Source organism: Delphinus delphis, chromosome 5 (assembly GCF_949987515.2).
Source record: "Delphinus delphis chromosome 5, mDelDel1.2, whole genome shotgun sequence".
Taxonomy (NCBI): Eukaryota; Metazoa; Chordata; class Mammalia; order Artiodactyla; family Delphinidae; genus Delphinus; species Delphinus delphis.
The window spans coordinates 48298905-48318873 of record NC_082687.1 but is presented as its reverse complement, the minus strand read 5'-3'; the positions used below and the strand labels follow the sequence as shown (position 1 = coordinate 48318873).

Here is a 19969-nt window from a genome sequence, read left to right as displayed (position 1 = left end):
TGACTAAATGAAAAAATTTTCTACAGAGGTTCAATAGTAGATTTGAGCTGTTAGAAGAAACAATTAGGGAACTTGAAAACAGATCAATAAAGTTGTGCCATCTGAAGAATAGATAATAAAAAGAATAAAGAAAAATGAACGGGCCTCAGAGAAATGTGGAAAACTATTAAGCACACCAACATATGTGTGATGGAGTTACCAGAACGAGAGGAGAGAAAGAAATGAGCAGAAAAAAATGAAGAAAAAATGGCTGAAAATTCCCCAAATTTGATGAAAAACATTGATGTACAAATGCAAGGAGTTCACCAAGCTCCAACTAGAATAAACCCAAATAGATACATCCTCAAACATATCACACCTAAAATGTTGAAAAGCAAAGAGAAAACCTTACAGCAAGAGAAAAATGACTCACCACATATAAGGGAACCTCAATAAAATTAACAGTTCATTTATCATCAGAAACAATGGAGGCCAGATGACAGTGAGATAACATATTTACAATGCTGAAAGAAGAACTGTCAAACAAGGATCTTACATTTAGTAAAACTATCTCTCAAAAACTAAGGCAAAAAGCATTTCTAGATAAATAAAAACTAAGAAAATTGCCAGCTGACCTGCTTTACAGGAAATACTAAAGAAGCCTCTTTAGCCTAAAGAAGCAAATGACCCCAGACAATAATTCAAATGCACACATGCCAAAAAACCAAAGAGCTCCAATAAGGTAATTACATAGGTAATTATAAAAGACATATAACTGTAATATTTCTTTTTTTTCTCTTATTTAAATAGTAAATACAAAATATGTATATAATTGTATTGATGGGCTTATAACATATACAAATGTAATATATTTGATAATAGCGTACAAAGGAGGCAGATGAGAACAAAACTGTAATGAAATGACTCCAGGTGGTAAGTTTAATCCACAGGAACAGATGAATAGAAACAGAAGTGACATTTAGTTCTTGCTCTAATATATTCTCTCATATATTCTAAAAGACATAAAGTTATATAAAATAATATTTATGACAATATATTGTTGAGTTTGTAACATATAAAGATGTAATAAGATACAATATGTTAATAATAATAAACTAAAAAACGGAGGGGCTTCCTTGGTGGCGCAGTGGTTGAGAGTCTGCCTGCTGATGCAGGGGACACGGGTTCGTGCCCCGGTCCGGGAAGATCCCACATGCTGCGGAGCAGCTGGGCCCGTGGGCCATGGCCGCTGAGCCTGCGCGTCCAGAGCCTGTGCTCTGCAATGGGAGGGGCCACAACAGTGAGAGGCCCACGTACCACAAAAAAAAAAAAAAAAAAGAAAAAGAAAAAACTAAAAAAGGGAGGAAGGAATAGAGATACTAGGATTAATATTTCTATATCTCATTGGCACTAAATTAAGATAAATCTAGAGTCAATTCTGATAAGTTAGTATGTAAACTTTAGGGCAACCGCTAAGAAAATAAAGAATAAAGTGAAAAAAAAATAGAGAAATTAAAATATTACACTAGAAAATATTCTCTTAATTAAAAAGTAAAGCAGTAAAGGAGAAACAGAGGAAGACAAAACACATGAAATATATACAAAAAATCATGTAAAATGACAAACATAAGACCAGCCCTACCAATATAACGCTACATATGAATTGATTAAGCAATCCAGTCAAAAGGTAGGGATTGTCAGACTGGTATAAAAGCAAGATTTAACTATATGTTGTCTAAGGAGACACACTTTAGATTCAAAAATACAAATAGTTTAAAAAGTAAAAAGAATGCAAAAAGATACATTATGCAAAAAGCAATGATAAAAAAACAAGAGTGCTATACTAATAGACAAAATAGACTTTAAAACTAAGAAACAAAAATGTTACTAGAGATAAAGAGGGACATTTTATAAAGAAAAAACTGTCAACCTATCTAGAAGATATAGCAATTATAAACATTTATGTACCTAAAAACAGAACCCCAAAATCTATAAAGCAAAACCAGATGGAATTGTAATGAGAAATAGACAATTCAACAACAATAGGTGAAGACTTCAATATCCCACTTTCAACAATGGATAGCAGAACTAGTCAGAAGAGCAACAAGAAAATATAACACTTGAACAACACTACAAACTAAATAGGCTTTACAGACATCTTTAGAACACTCCACTCAACAACAGAATACACATTCTTCTCAAGAACACATGGAAAATTCTCCAGGATAAACTATATGCTAGGATTTAGAGAAAGCCTCAATACATTTTAAAGGATTGAGATTACATAAAGTATGTTCTCCAGCCACAATGGAATGAAATTAGAAAGCAATAATGGAAAGGAATTTGGGAAATTCACATATGTGTGGAAATTAAGCAGCACACTCAATAACTAATGGGTCAAAAAAGGAATCACAAGAAAAATTAGCAATTACTTTAAACTGAATGGAAATGAAAACATAACACAGCAAAACTTATGGAATGCAGTTAAGGCAGTGCTTAGAGAGAAATTTATAGCTGCAAATGTCTTTATTTAAAAAAGAAAAAATGTGTCAAATCAATATCTTAGCCTTCCAACTTGGAACACTAGAAACAGAAGAGCTGGCTGTACTCAAAGGAAGCAGAAGGAAGGAAATAATAAAGTTTACAGCATAAATGAAAGTAATAGAGAATACAAAACAATAAAGATTATAAACAACACCAAAATTTGTTTTTTTGAAAGATCAACTAAATTGATACCTAGAATGACCAGGAAAAAAAAAAAAGGGAAACATCAAATTACTAAAATCAGAAATGAAAGAGAGGATATGACTACCAACCTTACCAAAATAAAAAGAAATTGTAAGGGAATACTATAAAAACTATAATGGGCAAATTCCTAGAAAGACACAGACTACCACAACTGACACAAGAAGAAATAGAAAATCTGAGTAGACATTTAACAAGTAAGGAGATTGAATCAGTAATTTAAAAGCTTCCTCTCACAAAGAAAAGCCCAAGCCCAAACAACTTCACTAATAAATTCTACCAAATATTTAGAGGCAAATCCATACCACTTCCTCAGAAACCTTTCCAAAAATAGAAGAGATGGGGGCATTTCCCTACTCATTCTACAAGGCCAATATTATTCTGATATTGAAACAGACAAAGAAAAAGTACAGACCAATATTCCTTATAAATATAGATCCAAAAATCCTCAATAAAATACTAGCAAGCTTAATCCAGCTATAAGTAAAAAGGATAACATACCAAGACCAAGTGGGATTTATACTAGAAATATATGGTTGCATTAACATACAAAATCAATTAATGTAATACACACCATCAAGAGAATAAAGGGCAAAAGCTATGTGATCATCTCCATAGATGTAGAAGCAGCATTCAACAAAATGCAACATTCTTTCAAGATAAAAACACTCAACAAACTAGGAATAGAAGAAACTTTCTCGGTTTGATAATAGGCATTTTTAAAAAGTCCATTGCTAAAATCATACTTATTGGTGAAAGAGTGAATGTTTTTCCCTTAGATGAAGAACAAGACAAAGATGACCATTCTCACCACTTTTATGCAATATTATACTGGAGGTTCTAGCCAGGGCAAGAAGAAATAATAAAAAGCATTCATAATGGAAAGGAAAAAGTAAAATGATCTCTATTTGCAGATGACATTATCTTGTATATACAAAATCCTAAAGAATCTAAAAATTATTAGAACTAATAAATGAGTTTAGCAATGTTTCAGGATACAAGATCAATATATAAAAATCAATTGTATTTCTATACATTAGCAATGAATAATCTGAAAACACAATTAAGAAACAATTCCAAAAATAATAAAATACTCAGGAATAAATTTAACAAAAAGAATAGAAAATATCCTACTCTGAGAAACAACAAAACATTTTCGAAGAAAATTAAAGGCAACATAATTAAAAAGAAAGATGTCCCATATTCATTCATCCCATGTTCATAATTTTCCATATGATTTTTAGGATTAAGTTGTCAATTTCTGAAGAAAGTCTGCTGGGGTTTTGACAAGAATTTCACTGAATCTGTAGAACATGTGAGGAGTATTGCCATCTCAATGATATTAAGTCTCTTTAAATCAATAGCTCTGGAACAACTGGATATCCACATATGCAAAAGAATGAAGTTGGACTGCTTCCTCATACCATACACAAAATTTAACTCAAGATGGATCATAGACCAAACATAAGAACTAAAGTTATAAAACTCTTTGAAGAAAATATAGCAGTAAATCTTCATAACCTTGGGCTAGGCAAAACCTTCTTAACTATGACACCAAAAGCACAATCAACAAAAGAAAAAAATAGATAAATTGAAGGTCATAAAAAATTTTAAAAACGCTCTGCTTCAAAGGATATATCATCAAGATAGTAAAAAGACAACCCAAAGAATGTGAGAAAATATTTGCAAATCAAATATCTGATAAGGGATTTTTATCCAGAATATACAAAAAACTCATACAGTTCAGCAGTGAAAAAACAACCTAATTAAAACATGGACAAATGATTTGAACAGAGGTTCCTCTAAGAAGTTATGCAAATAGTCAATAAAATCACATGAAAAGATTCTCACCATCATTATCATTAGGGAAGTGCAAACCAAAACCAAATACGATACCACTTCACACCCACTAGGATGGCTGTAATCAAAACTGCAAATAATATCAAGTGTTTGCAAGGAGGTGGAAAAATTGGAATCTTCATACATTTCTGATGGAAGTATAAAATAGTTCAGCTTCTTCAGAAAATTATTTTGCAGTTCAGGATGTTAAACATGGAGTTACCATATGACTCAATAATTCCATTCCTAGGTATATACCCCAAGAAAAAGAACACATAATCCCACACAAAGCTATTACACAAATATAGCACCATAGTATGATTCCATTTATATAAAATGACCAGACTTGACAAATCCATAAATATAGAAGTATAGATTAGTGATTTGGACTAGGGGAAGAGAGAAATGGGGAGTGCTAATGGATAAGAGGTTTCTTTTGAGGATGACGAAAATAGTAAAAAATTGATTGTGGTGATAAATGCACAACTTTGTGATTGTGGTGATGAATACTGAAAGCCACTGAATTGTAGATTTTAAATGGGTGAATCATATATCAATAAAGCTGCTAAGAAAAAAAATGCTATGGACAGAAATGACTTGGGATTAATTGTGGTACACACATAATTCAGACTTTCTTCCAAATGAGATATTGTATCAGTTGAATCAGAAGCAGTCATTGTCAAAATTTGCAGTTTTTAAAAATATGCATACACATACATATATGTGTATATATTTCTTTTCTGCTCATCATTGATATTATAGAAATTTTGAACCTTTAAATAATATTTTAGTCAAACTAAGTGTACTAGAGTGGAGTTGAAATTTTATAAATGAATCATCTAAATTTTATTTGCATTTTATTCAAAATCAATTGGAAATTTCAAATCTAAGTATTCAATGAATGGAATACCAAGACTCTGCAGGTTTTATTGCACTTATTTGCATTTATTACAAACCTTAATTTATTGAAATATACCTTTATGACTCAAAGAATAAATAGAAAAAATTAAATGTGAGCTATCAAAAGCTGTATACACATCTAATTTTTAAATTCGATACTTAAAATTTGGAATATCTCAGTTAATGGTATGAATCATTTGATGGAGTTCATATTTTCAATAGGATAAATTCATAATCGGTATTAGAATACACCACAATTTTCATGGATGTATGTAGCCATTAGGATCAAAATTAGGGGAAAAAAGGAAAAAGAGATGGCACAAAAAGTAAAATCAGAAAATATAACTGAGACAGTGGAACACTTTAAAATTATATAAATAATTTTATGCCATTAAATTTTAAAACCTAGATTGAAACTTAAAACCTGGATAACATTTTAAAACCCAGGGGGGAAAAATGACCAAAATTGGCCCAAGACATAGAAAATCTGATTAAGCTACTAAGTATAAAATAAATTGAAATGGTAAACAGAGTTCTTCATATTAAAAGACATAAGTAATAGATGATTTGGAGATAATTTCTATTAATTCTTTAAAACATAAATAATTATGCTTTATACAGACTTAGTTATGGAATGGCAAGGAGAGGGATAGGTAGGGGAAGGGTGACAGAAAGGAAGAAGAAACATTACCCAATTTAATTTATAAGATTATTATAATGATATCACAACAGGACAAAGGTGACAGGGGAATAAAAAGCCTTCAGCCTAGTCTTATTTCTGAATATTAGTAAATTAAAAACAACAGTACTAAAAGAAGACAAGAATTCAAATTTTAAAAACTGTATAACTATTACTCTTATAACCTCAATGGATTCAGAGAAAGCAATTTATAGTAGTCAACACCTATTCATGATTTAATAAAACAACAACAAAGAAACAAATTTCTAAAAAATCAGGAATAATCCTAAAAGCTAGGAATAAAGGAAATTTTCTTAATCTAATGAAAGTTATCAATTGAAAATAAATAGAAAAAATATAATCAATTTTTAAATACTAGAATTATTCCCTTTAATTTAAGGATGAAACATAGAAAACAACTATTTCTTCTATTTTTCCTGGCACTCTGTCGTTTTTGCCCTATTCTATTGGTTAGATTGATTTCCATGGCCAGGCTCAGATTCAAAGCACTGGAAAAAAGACTCCACCTCTTAAATAAAGGAACTACAAGGTCACCTTGACCTAAAATAAATAGACAGACAGTTATTTCTCCAGCAAAAATGTATTTATTCCAGGTCAGCAAAGAATTGCAATTCAGGGTCTGCAACCATGGTGAGCCATGTGCAAATCCCCAGCAAAAAAAACAGAGAGAACTCTTTTATAGAGGGGAAAAGGAAGTTGGGAAGACTGAGTAATATAAATGGCTTTATATTGACTGATTTGTGACAGTCTCTCATTGGCTGAGCTCTTGCCAGGAAAGAAGAGGAGGTCTTTCCCCTTCCTGTTGGACTCTGCTATCAGCATAGGGCATGGGAACTCCCCTTTCTGGTCTCCTGACTCTATTTATTTAATGTTTCTGTTTATTAATTTTTTATAGTCACATGGTAAGGAGTTTGAATATAGGGGAATGGGGATAAAAATTAGCCTTTAATGCATTATATAACATATTTCATAATGCTATATATACTTACATATATGTTTATAAAATAAGACAAAATTAAAAAAAATTATTTTATATTGGACTATAGTTGACTTACAGTATTGTGTTAGTTTCAGTTGTACCGCAGAGTGATTCAGTTATTCATATACTTATATCTATTCTTTCTCAAGTTCTTTTCCCATTTAGGTTATTACAGAATATTGAACAGAGTTCCCTGTGCTATACAGTAGGTCCTTGTTAGTTATCTCTTTTAAAAATGATAGTGTATATGTCAATACCAAACTCCCAATTTATTCCTTCCCCCCACCTTTCCTCTTTGGTATCCATAAGTTTGTTTTCTAAGTCTGTGAGTCTGTTTCTGTTTTGTAAATAAGTTCATTTTATATTTTTTTTTAGATTCCACATATGAGGATATCATACAATATTTGTCTTTCTCTGTCAGACTTACTTCACTTAGTATGATAATCTCCAGGTCCATCCATGTTGCTGCAAATGGAATTATTTCATTCTTTTTAATGGCTGAGTAATATTCCATTGTATAGATGTACCACATTTTCTTTATCCATTCATCTGTCGATAGACATTTAGATTGCTTCCATGTCTTGGCCATTGTAAACAGCACTGCAGTGAACATTGGGGTGCATGTATCCTTTTGAACCATGTTTTTCTCCAGATATATGCCCAGGAGTGGGATTGCTGGATCATATAATAGCTCTATTTTTAGTTTTTTAAGGGATCTCCATAGTGGCTGTAACAATTTATATTCCCACCAACACAGTAGGAGGATTCCCTTTTCTCCACACCCTCTCCAGCATTTATTTTTTGTAGACTTTCTGATTGATGATGGCCATTCTGACTGGTGGGAGGAGATACCTCATTGTAGGTTTGATTTGCATTTCTCTAATAATTAGCGCTGTTGAGCATCTTTTCATGTTTGCCTCTTGGCCACCTCTATGTCTTCTTTGGAGAAATATCTGTTTAGGTCTTCTGCCCATTTTTTGATTGGGTTGTTTGTTTCTTTGATATTAAGCTGCATGAGCTGTTTGTAAACTTTGGAGATTAGTCCCTTGTCAGTTGCATCATTTGCAAATATTTTCTCCCATTCTGTGGGCTGTCTTTTAGTTTTGTTTGTTTTTTATTTTGGCCATGCCATATAGCTTGTGGGATCTCAGTTCTCCGACCAGGGATTGAACGCAGGCCACGGCAGTGGAAGCGCTGAATCCTAACCAGTAGACCACCAGGGAACTCCCTGTCTTTTCGTTTTGTTTATGGTTTCCTTTGCTGTGCAAAAGCTTTTGAGTTTAATTAGGACAAATTTTTACAGAAGAATACTTACCTTTACCATATGTCTTGCTCTTTGATTTATGCCATGGACGTTATGCTGTGCTATTCCTTTGAAAAAAATGCTGATTGCTACTGCATTGTTTCAAACCCACACAGTTTGAAAAATAGTAGATTATAACATAATATATGCATGTACAGTAACTTTCTCTTTTTCCAAATGTTTTGTCCAGGATAATATATGAATAACTGGTATATCCTCAGTATGTATTGGATATTTTCTATGCAGCAGGCAATGTGCTAAGTACTTTATATACATTATTTCGTTCACCTCTCTAGCCATTCTTATGAAGTAACTATTATAATTATTCTAAATATGTAGGTAAGAAAGCTAAGGCTTAGGCAGGTAATTCTTCAAGGTAACCCAGGCACTAAACTATAAAGCCTGAGTCTGAATCTGAGTCTTAGATATTGGCCAGGGAACAGAGGACACTAGACAAGCACTTAAAATTTTCCATGGCTAGTATTTCTGTTATGGATAATTCTAAATATATAAGTTAGTAAAATAGTAATTTGGTGTATCGTACAATCTGCTAAGTTTAATATTCTCTATATCCAGATTTGTACAGCGAGATTTCTAGAGCAATACGTTGTGTGGTAGATGAAGAAATACAGTTTGCCTAATTTGCACATACGGAGCCTTCATTATTTGTTTTTCTTTTAGCAAGCAAAGCACTGTTAAATTGTCCTTCCAAAGTACTTAAACATGTTAAAGTCAGTTATTTATGCTTGAGATTCTGATATTTGTAGACCTGATTTAATTCTAAAAACATTTCTGTAATTTGGTGGCCAGTTATCCAAACCACCGTATACTTAAGCATCTATTAAACACTTCCTTCTTTCCTGAGGTTGCCATGTAAGTACCAAGGCATGGTGGGGGTATTTAGTTCTCAATATTATGTTTCTAAATTGGTATCCAATAAGATGTCCTTCACCTTATTTGGTCCTTGCCAGCTATCTGCACAGATGCTGGTCAATTTCTTTCTAGTGGCTTTATCACTCTGCTACAGGAAACTCTAAAAAAGTGTCGAAAGCATCTTCCTAGGCCCTCCTTGCACCCATTTAATTATTTGGGGCCGTGACACCTCCTCAACTTCTACACAGGCTATGAGGAAAATGTCCCTTTGTTTTTGGATATCCCAAACCAATGCTGGATTTTTTGCCAGTTCTCCAAGACACAGCTCTAGGCAATTTGACTAGCAACCTGTCCCTGGGAACCTCTTAAGTCTAAGCTCTCATCACTTCTTCCAAATTTCCTGACTCTTCATATTTAGCACTCCGATTTTCTAGTTTAAGTCTCTCTACTCTTCTGCAGGGGAGCAAAATTTGCCACCCCAAAATGTGTTTCTCTGGCATGAGGATTCATTTAGGTTGATTATTTTTAAGAAACAGAAGATTCAAGAAGTTTTTCTTGTTACCTCCTATTTAACTGCCTAAAAGAATTTAGTTGAAGGGCCTGTTCCCAGAATAGAGCTATCACCAGCAAAAAGTGATGGGCTAGGTGTGATGGGGGAAACTTGGCAGGACCTAGAGATTAGAGTCCACTCTGTCCCATCATCTGTGCATGGCCCAGCAAACATTTGTTTACCAAACATTTGTTTTTCCATCTCCATGTGAATTGCCTTTCTTTTCTTTGAAGTCCCAAACTCCCAGCATCCACTTTTGTCTTTAGCTGAAGATGGTATTTAAGTGAGGGGTTTTGCCATTTTCGTGAGTTACTCAGTTTTCCTGGGTCTCTCCCATGTATACAAGTTATTAAACTTTTGTGTGATTTACTTCTGCTAATCTGTCTCATGTAAATTTAATTCTTAGACCAGCCAGATGAACTTAGAAGGGTAAAGGAAAATTTCTTCCTCCCCACCACTTCTAAAGTGCTAGTCTTTTGAAATCCAGGAGCCAGGGAGCAAATTCTTTCTTCTGGGCTTCTCTTTCTTGTCTGTGTCACTTCTCTAAGTCAATAAACACAGGTTGTCTTAGCTGATGCTTGAATACTTAAAGGAGGTGCATAGTGCAAGCCCTGACAGTTGGCTTTTCTTTTTATAATGCAAGTGCCTAAATTGTGGAACCATCCACTTCAAAGAGGCATCCACTTCAAAGATGGCTATCTTGAATAAACACATTGTCAGCCAGTAAAGACCCCAGCTACCCATCCCCTCTTTAGACTTTAGAGAAGTCTAAACAGACTTCTCTGTTTTAGAGATCTTGGTTGATTTTGATAACTGATGATTTGGGCTGCTTGTTTTCTCTCTTCCTGTGCTGTTAATTCCCATTCTTATGTTTTAAACTCACCAGTAAGGAGTGAGCCTTTGAAACCCTAGACACCCCTCAACCCCAATAAAAAGCAGAACCCCAGTCCCGTGCTCTCTCACTCTCTCTCTCTCACTCTCTACCTGTGACCTTGCTCTGTGGCCCCAGGTTTGCCATTTAATTTCTAGGTCCTGTAATCAATAAGGATTTTTTTTTAAGTTTCTTGATTGTTATTGCTGAGAGCATCTTGCAATCATAATAAGAATCACCAGGGCAGGTCCAGCCACAGCATTGGTTATTAATAGGCTGAGACCAGCAGGCAACAAGGTGGAAGAAGAGAAGGTCCAAGAATAAGTACAAAGGAAATAAGAGAATTATGAAAAAATAGTTTGTATTTCCAAAATATTGGCCTTATTTGCATTCATTATTTAGACTCTCTGGCCTTCAGGAGCTATATTTTTAAGCAAAAGGAATTAGACTCACTGGTTTTCAAACTGGACTCTTGGGAACCTAAGGAGCTGTTGACTGCCTGCAGAGCTCCCCCAACCCTACCTTCTCTTTTCAACTAATACATCTGTCCTTGCTTTGATCATTTTACATACTGAGCTTGGTAAACGTTTTTCCTTTAAAGAAAGGGTGAAAAAATGTTTGAATCCCATTCCATTTGTATGCTGTATATATATGCTCTGTATATAACATGGTGATTGATAATGTAGACCCTTACCTATCACCGCCACTGGCCTCCAACCTCCACCGATGCCCCCAGTGCACCAGTGTCTATTTGAAGGGAACATAGTTTTGTTAATGGGAGGAAGAAAAGAGAAACATGCATCTTGCCCCAAAGGTCCACTGGACTTTGCAGAGAAAAGGTTCAAGGAAGAAACTGAAAGAACTACTCAAGAGTGATCCTATGAATTTCTGAAAACAAAGGATTCCATACCCCTAAATGATCAAGTAGGGCACAGAGCAGGGCCCTGCTGGCCCTCAGCTCTGTAAGGAACTTAGTACTGGTCTGGCACCCCAAGGATTACAAGCTTTGGAAGCAGCTGGAGGTTGTCCTACGTATAGACATTACTCTCATGACAGGCATCATAGTCAAACACGTATCAGATAGGAATCAAGGAAGCCAGAGAAAAAGAGAAAAAAGAGAGTATGTTCTGTGGTCATTGCCACTGACTCACTGGTTTATAAACATTTCTTCAGGATTCCTAGAAGTAACAGGAGAACACTTTGGGGAAGACACTGAAGTACTCTTACTACTAATGTTGGTTCTATTTAGCTAGGATCCATTTAGCCATCATATGACTGTCTCCAAAGTAAATACTGTTGAAGAAAGTTTTTCTAATCTAGACAGAAACATATACATTCATACAAATTCCATTGCAATTACTCTTGTTATTTATGTAGTAGGACAACTTCCAGCTGAAGGAGTGATCCACCTGAAAAAGCATTTCCATGGTGTTACTTTTATATCTGAGCAAGAGTTCTGGTTTTGTTCCCAGCCTCACCTCTGACTCATCATTGTGAAACCAAGAAATCATTTAGCCTCTCAGCACCTCAGAATCTCCCTTCTGTGAACGAGGATAATGGGTAAACCTTCTCTTGCTTCACTGAATTGTTGTGAAGTTTAATTAGATGTTTTCACAGCCCTTTGAACTCTACTAATTAAATTGTTGTGTAAATATGGTGCTTCCTTTTATCAGGATGCCTTGACTGAGCCATTTCATAAAGAAAGATGACTATGATAGGAGGATTCATAGGGAAAGGATTACTTTTAAAAAAAATTCATGTGAACTGAGTTCTGAGATTGTCAAAGAAGCATATGAAAATACCTAGTTGGTGTTCTAATTGATAAGAATAAGGATATAGCCTCTATGTGCTCAAGGGGTATTGGTTATACCTTCATATAAAAGTAAACTTAGCTCCCAAGGTCTAGAATAATGTCCTGTTTGTACTTTAAGTATTGATATTGTTTTTTAAATATTATGTTTATTCAGTATATTTTGCTAAGACAGCTTTGGTGATTTATTTCATATTTGTCATATAAGTAATCACAAAATAACAGATTTGCATCTGCTCAATAAGAAAGTCATAACCTTTGAAGTAATGTGATTCTGTACAGACCATCTATTGGTTAGTTTACTTATCAGTCAAAGAGATTTCACCCACAACAGAGAAATCTTAGATGAATCATAAATCTTCTTACTAAATTTTCTGATGAGAATATTTCACTCTAAAATAGTTATCCCAATTATTTTTGAAAATCTGCATTAATAAAGACCTTTTTCTTCTGCTAGAAATAACTTCATAGATGGATTAATTGGCTTGGGGGAAAAAACCACAAGCTACCTCTATAAACCTGCCTTGGGCTTTAGTATATAATTTTATTTGTAAGCTAGAAATTTCCTAATTCCTCTGCAAATTTTATCTTTCTAGGCTTTGAAAAAAATCTAACACAGCTTTCAGCTCAGTATGGGACTAGATCTTAAAACCAATTCAACTTTCCATGTTTCTGGTGGGGGGGGGGGCGTAGTTAATTTTATGAAGTAATTGCATTTCGGGGATTTTTCTAGCCAGCCAGGAGGTAAAAGGAACAAGCCAGAGGAAATGGAGAAACATAGGCTGGGGGAAGAGAAATAATAGGATAAAAGCTATTAGATTTGCACTGAGATTTGGAGGAATCTAAAAGAGAGACTATTTTTAGTTTTTCACCTTTTGCTTGCCTTGGCCAAGACATCTTTTAAGGGAACAATTTTGGAATCTAAATGCCTTTGGATACTTCCTCAAAAATATAAAAAATGCGGCTTCCCTGATTGCACAGTGGTTGAGAGTCCGCCTGCCTATGCAGGGGACACGGGTTTGCGCCCCGGTCCGGGAAGATCCCACGTGCCGCGGAGCGGCTGGGCCCGTGAGCCATGGCCACTGAGCCTGTGCGTCTGGAGCCTGTGCTCCGCAACGGGAAAGGCCACAACAGTGAGAGGCCTGTGTACCTCAAAAAAAAAAAAAAAAAAAAAAATATATATATATATATATATATGTAATGCAGACCATTAGATGTTTGGAATAATATTCCATTATGTTCTATGGCACCTCTCAAAAGAACACTTGTTCACATCAGAAGTTCCTCAAAATGTCTATTATAATTCTAAATTATCCTTGGTTAAATGATGCCATTTACAAAGGTAAGTATAAGAATTTGGGATATTGTGCAAATACATGTAAGAAGCAGGAGTCTACATCAGAGGTTGAAAGTGCCGCTTCTTTCCCTGGTCCCTCAGCACCCTGCCCCCACCTTGGCCTAGTAGCTGGCCAGTTTCCAGCTGCAAACTTGACTAATTTACAGTTCCCTGCAGATGGAAAGATTTGGAGAGATTTCACCAACAAAACAAGAGAAGACTGAGGCCAAGTTCTCATAAAATGTTGCTAAGTGACCTGAGGCAAAGATTTTCCACAGGATTTTCCAAAATTCAAGAGACACTTTCTCAATTTTTCAGTCCTCAGGGTCATTTTGAGGAATGGATTTATCCAGCTTACTCCCATCCCCTCCCTGTGAACTCTTCCCTTGTAGATATACAGAAAAAGATGACAGCGACAGAGACAAATTGTGCTGTAATAACACTGATTTCCACCAAGGACAAAAGTTATTTAACTGAACAAATAATCAAAGGATTCCTAAAATGAATTTCTTATTTAAAGAAGACAAAATAAACTCAGCATTTGAGGAGCTTTAATGAAAAGAAATCAGAGTTTGGACTCAATGCAAAACTTACCTCATCATCCCAGTCACAGAGGCCAGCAGCTCCCTTTACCAGCAAGAGGCTCAAGGGACCACAGAGGCAACCATGGTTTCCAAGTTGAGGTCCTGGACCATGGCCAAGAGAAGTTCTTGACTAGATTTTCACAGGTCCCCAGTATTGTTGAATACTTGGCTTCTCCCAAATATCACCCAAACAATCCATTGATAAGACAAATCTGAGTTTAGGTTACAGAAGCATGGGAGAACACTGTCTTGACAGTCACATAGGAGCAGTGGTGTGCTGGAGCTAGCTTCTATCAGCCTGTGAAGGATCCTGAACATCTCTTCCCAATTCTGTGTTCAGTGATGTCACCTCGGTAGCTTGAAGTCAGCCATGGTAGGAGTACGTATACCACAGAAATCATCAAATTCCACAAATCAGGGATTCCCCCCCCCCCAGGGAGCCACTTTACCTTAGTAACATCTCGGGGTGTGAAAGCAAAGTTGAGATATTTAAGAGATGTTGAAGTTTGTTTTAAGGCAAGTCTCTTAATGTGAAAGTTTGATTAGGATTAGGTAAGGATCATAATATAAAAGTTTAGGATTGGCAGACACAACAAGGAGAGAATTTAATTAAAGCAAGGATTTCCAAGAGTCTTGAAAATTTTGATACTATCTGTTGAAAAGTCAAACAGTTTGATGTTAATTAAAATGAGTCTTTCAATATGTTCTTGAGACAATAAAATTACTTGAAACTTTTATCTTTCTGAGCAAGAGTTTCCTGGAATAATAAAGTCATGTTGATGAAGACAGTGAAATAGTAAAATCATATTAATGTATACAGTAAGCTATGTGGGTGTGGATGGTTTCAGTTCTCACATATAATGCTTGAGCCTTCAAATTATATAAGAATTAAGGATAGGTTTCTATGGAATTATCACATCAAAAAAAAAAGCTCATAGGAAATGTTCACTTGAAGGTACTATTCATTTTCAACTTTAACAAAAAGCAAAAAATTTTTTTTCTGACTTCACATTCTACTGGTATCTAATGTCTTTTCTTTTCCAAATATATAAATAGTTTTTAATGATATTTCACTTTTATCAAACGATAATTTAAATATGTTGCAATTGTATATTTGGGGAAATAAATACATCATGTCTAAGAAATTTCTTTTCAGTGTCCTTAAAGACACAATTAATGAGCAACTTTACACGTCCAAGCATTTGTCTCTAGAAGACAACAATATAAGTGGACAACTTAGAGTATTTAACAGATCTGAAGTAGACATCATACATGCCTATTTGTTATCATTTCAACTAAGTACAATTTGCATTCTTTCTTTCTTTTCTTTAGTAGAATAAAAGGTCAGAAGTCTACAAGGGTTCAGAAATGAATGTTAAAGAAGAAAGAAAAAATTTTAAAAAAATTTTTCTAGACAAAAGAGAATGTTTAAATCATAGAACTGGAAAGCCTCATTAACCTTACCAATTCAATCTCTTCCTTACCCTATTGTGAATATTTCTAATGAAGAATAAGGACAGTATTTCTCTTTGTGGCTTATTTTATTACTCTTAAAATTCTCTATATTGAGCTAAAATCTATTCCCTTCCTTTGTCCCTTCATTCTTCCTTCTGAAAATATACAAAGTAAATCTACTCCCTATTCAGTTTAACATATTGGAGACACTGTCGCAATTATTGGGTTTTGATTGTTTTTAGTTTTTTTGGTTTTCTTCCCCTGAGATAGGCAGCCTGAGTTTATTCAACCATTCCTCTATTTCAGAGATATTCGGTGTGTGGACCAGTACTGATCCATACTGTTTCTTACCCTCTGGGAACTATAATCATAGGTCCACAACAAGATAAGGACATGTGGCAGAATATAAGTCAACATACTGCTTTCTTCATTGAAAAAGTCTTGCTATGAAAAAATAAAGCTAGCTGAATTCAACAGCTTGTTTAGTGATACAGTTGCTTTACATTGTGGCACAAGCTTTTTCATCTTATCAAAGACTGACGGTAAACAGTTGAACCAGTTAATTTGATAGCACTGGCTCCATATGACATGATTTCTGATCCATTCTAATCGTTCTTCTCTAGACCAGCCTCTAGAATACAACCAACATTTCCAGAGAGAATCTGCTGAAAATATAGTGGAAAACATTACATCCCTGTATCTGGACACTATTTGTCTTAACATAGCCTAATAGTTTTTAATGAGTTTTTAATCAAGTAAAGCAACTGATCAGAATTGTACATGTAACCCCTTTCTAATTCTTATTGCTGTTTATAGTCCATTATTCCAAAGTGGCTACCTATTAGCTATTCTATCCAATTTTGTGTCATTTGCTAATATGGGCTATGCAGCTTTAGCTGTGTAAAACACAAAAAACAAAAAAAAACCCAAACTCAGTCACTTTAAACAACCACCTTTTAAAAAAAATTTCTCATGAGTCTGGTTCGGCTGGTCAATTATGGTGACCTTGGCTCATTTCTTCTGACCTTGACTTGGCTTGTTCAAGCATCTGCCTTCAGCTGGTGGTTGGCTAGTTGACTGATGAAAATGGCCTCCACTGAAACAACTCAGCTCTCTTCACAGGATTTGAACCTGTCAGTTGGTTAGCTTGTACTTGTTCTCAAGGCTATGACAGGGTTCCAAAAAAGACAGGAAGCACACAAGACCTCTGTAAGGATCAGTCCCATCTCTGCCATAAAGTAGAGCAGGGAAAGGTGGAAAATGGACCTGGAGGAAGACAAAGATAAAGCAAACATTATAATGCCAGTGTGTTCTTCGAAGTTCTTCATACAAAATTTGAAAATGGCACTGAAAAATAGTTTTCATGGAAGACCTCAATAGACCTTTTTAACGGATGCATTGATAAACCATTTCAGAATATGTTATTTAAACAGTCATGACTGTACCAATGAGAGCTTTTATACAGCCCACATTTTTCCGTCATGTTAATAAGGGTTCAGTGAAAAATTCTGTCAAATGTGATGCTGCAGTTCAGAAATCATCATAGTTTTCTGAACATAAATGATCATCACTGCATTATTTATAATAGCAAAATATTGGAAAGAGTGTGCAGGAATGAATGACTTATGGTAATTCATATAATAAATTATTTCATGTAGTTTTAAAATTTCAAATAATTGATAAAATAGGAAAAAGTTCACAGTTTAATTTTAATGCAAAGTGGTAAGATATACAATGAAGCATGGTGCAAAAAAATTACAGGCTTTTATATCTAATGTAGAAGTATTTTGAAATCCTAGAAAGAAATACAATAAAAATATACTTCTTGTCTTTGGATGGCAAGATTATAATGATTTTTGTTTTACTCTTAAACTTTTAAATATTTTTCAGATTTTCTGCAATGGACATATGTAACATCATCATCAGAAAAAAATGCATTCAGGTTTTTTCCATTTTGTAATTTTCCTGGGAATTAAAATCAAGCTCACATTCCCCTCTTTTCTGAAAATTGTGCACTTGACCATTCCCAGTTGATATTTTCTGAGATATTGTACTGAACAATTCTAATTAGGAGGGAGATCTGGATCTTTCTCAAAAGCATAGTAGCTGGATTTTAATAACTATTTCATCAACATTTTGATTTTAAAAATATTTCCTGCAGTCATAATCAATTATGGTTTCTTTTTCTATTGAATGCCAAGAAGAAACAGGATTTTATGACTATCTTTAGAGCAATACTCAATATCGATGCTAGAACTGGTAAAAAGGAAGAAGTTCTATGGGATAGGATAGGAAAGCAAGAGAAAAAATATATCTCAAACATTGATGCCATCTTGGTTGTATCATTATGTGGCTGCGGAACCTATCAGCTAGCTACAACTATTTTGGCACTGTTTCTTTATAGCCTTTCAATTCTTACTAGTAGTAAAAATCATATGCCACAAGGTGACATTCAAACCATCTGGAATGCTTAAATGAATATTCAGATGCTAGAAGAAAGCGTCTGCCAACACAACAACAGGTAACCCTTTTCCAGCAAGGGATGTAGCAAGTGAAAGTGAGTACATCACCCACCAGACAAAATGTCCACCAGAGGCATTCTGGTGGAGTAAAGATGGACACTCAAATTCTTTGATTCTCCTCCCACTGAGAAATGGCATCTCCATCCCTCCTTTTAAATCTAAGTGGATTCTGTCACTGCCTGCCCAACAGAATATGACAGAAGTGACACTGTTCCAGGTTCCAGTCTTAAGTGACGGGCGCCTTCTATTTCCTATCACTTGGAACACTCACTCTTGGAAGCCAGCTGCCAGGTTGTGAGAAGCCCAAGCTGCATGGAGAGGCCACACCCACGTGCTCCATTGGACAGCCCCCGCTGAGCTCAGCCACCATGAGCATCAGCCGTAGCCCTGTGAGTGCGCCACCTCGGACAACCAGCTGCATCACAGCTTTAGATGACTTCAGCCGCAGCCACAAGAAGATCCATCCAGCTGAGCTCAGTCAACTCACACAGCTGTGGAACATAATAATTAGTTGTTGTTTTAAGACACGAAGTTTGGGAATGGTTTGTTAATTTATAACCAAAAAATTGGAACACTAGCCATTGTTAGCTGGTACTGTTGTGCCTGAAATAAAATTTGAAAAGAGTTATAAAATATAGATGATGACATAACATCTCTGTAGAGCTATCTTTCAAACTTGAATGGAGAAATAGTGAGTAGGGCTAACTGTTTCTTACACCATTCCAAGTCATATACAGACATAATGAATCAAAGAAACCAAGAAAAAAATAAATATAAAGCTCAAGATAGCCTTTCATGTTTGGAGTGGATGAGATAATACTTTGTATTCAGCACTTTACAGTTTACCACAACCCTGAGGAATATGAATTATTAGCATTTTCACTTTTTTTCTTTTTATCCTTCCTCCCTCCCTCTCTTCCTTCTCTCCACCTCCATCTTCCAAGTTGTTTTCACTCCACTCACCCTCAGCAGGAGCCTGTTTCATCTCCATAATCTTCCCATGCTATTTATAGTACGTGAAATACAAAAGGATGCTGCTCAAGTGGGTGTCCATTTGGAGAAATGCTTTGGTAAGAAATTGCTTTGGTAAGCAATCTCTAAGGTGAAAGGGTAAATCCTGGCAGGATTTCACCCAGAGATGCCCCCATGTGCTACCTTTCCATGACAGTAAAAACATTAGATGTATAAACTAATGTATAAATTTTGTTATACTCAAGGACAAAGCTCAAGTATTTTCCAGTGTTTTACCACTCTGTTTTGCTTTCAGGTATTCCAAAGTTGATTACATCTGATATGGTTAAAGAAGGTGCTGCTGTAATTGATGTGGGTATCAACTATGTCCATGACCCAATGACAGGAAAGACAAAATTAGTTGGAGACGTGGACTTTGAAGGTAGTAAACTATATCTCTCTTTTTTTTTTAATTTATTTTTTTTATTTTTTTAACTACATCTCTTTTGATAAGTGAAGAAAAACAAAGATTCTATGCTGCATGTTTTGATAGTAGAAAGAGAAACTTTCCC

At 35.0% G+C, this 19969-nt stretch overlaps 1 protein-coding gene across 1 annotated transcript in view; it reads left to right on the top strand.

The window, feature by feature from the left end:
• The window catches only part of MTHFD2L (methylenetetrahydrofolate dehydrogenase (NADP+ dependent) 2 like), a 138125-nt gene that overhangs the window by 90687 nt on the left and 27469 nt on the right, over positions 1–19969 (top strand). Inside the window, exon 7 of the mRNA XM_060011706.1 lies at positions 19714–19839. Coding sequence (XP_059867689.1) covers positions 19714–19839 — 126 coding nt within the window. The remainder of the gene's footprint in view (positions 1–19713; positions 19840–19969) is intronic.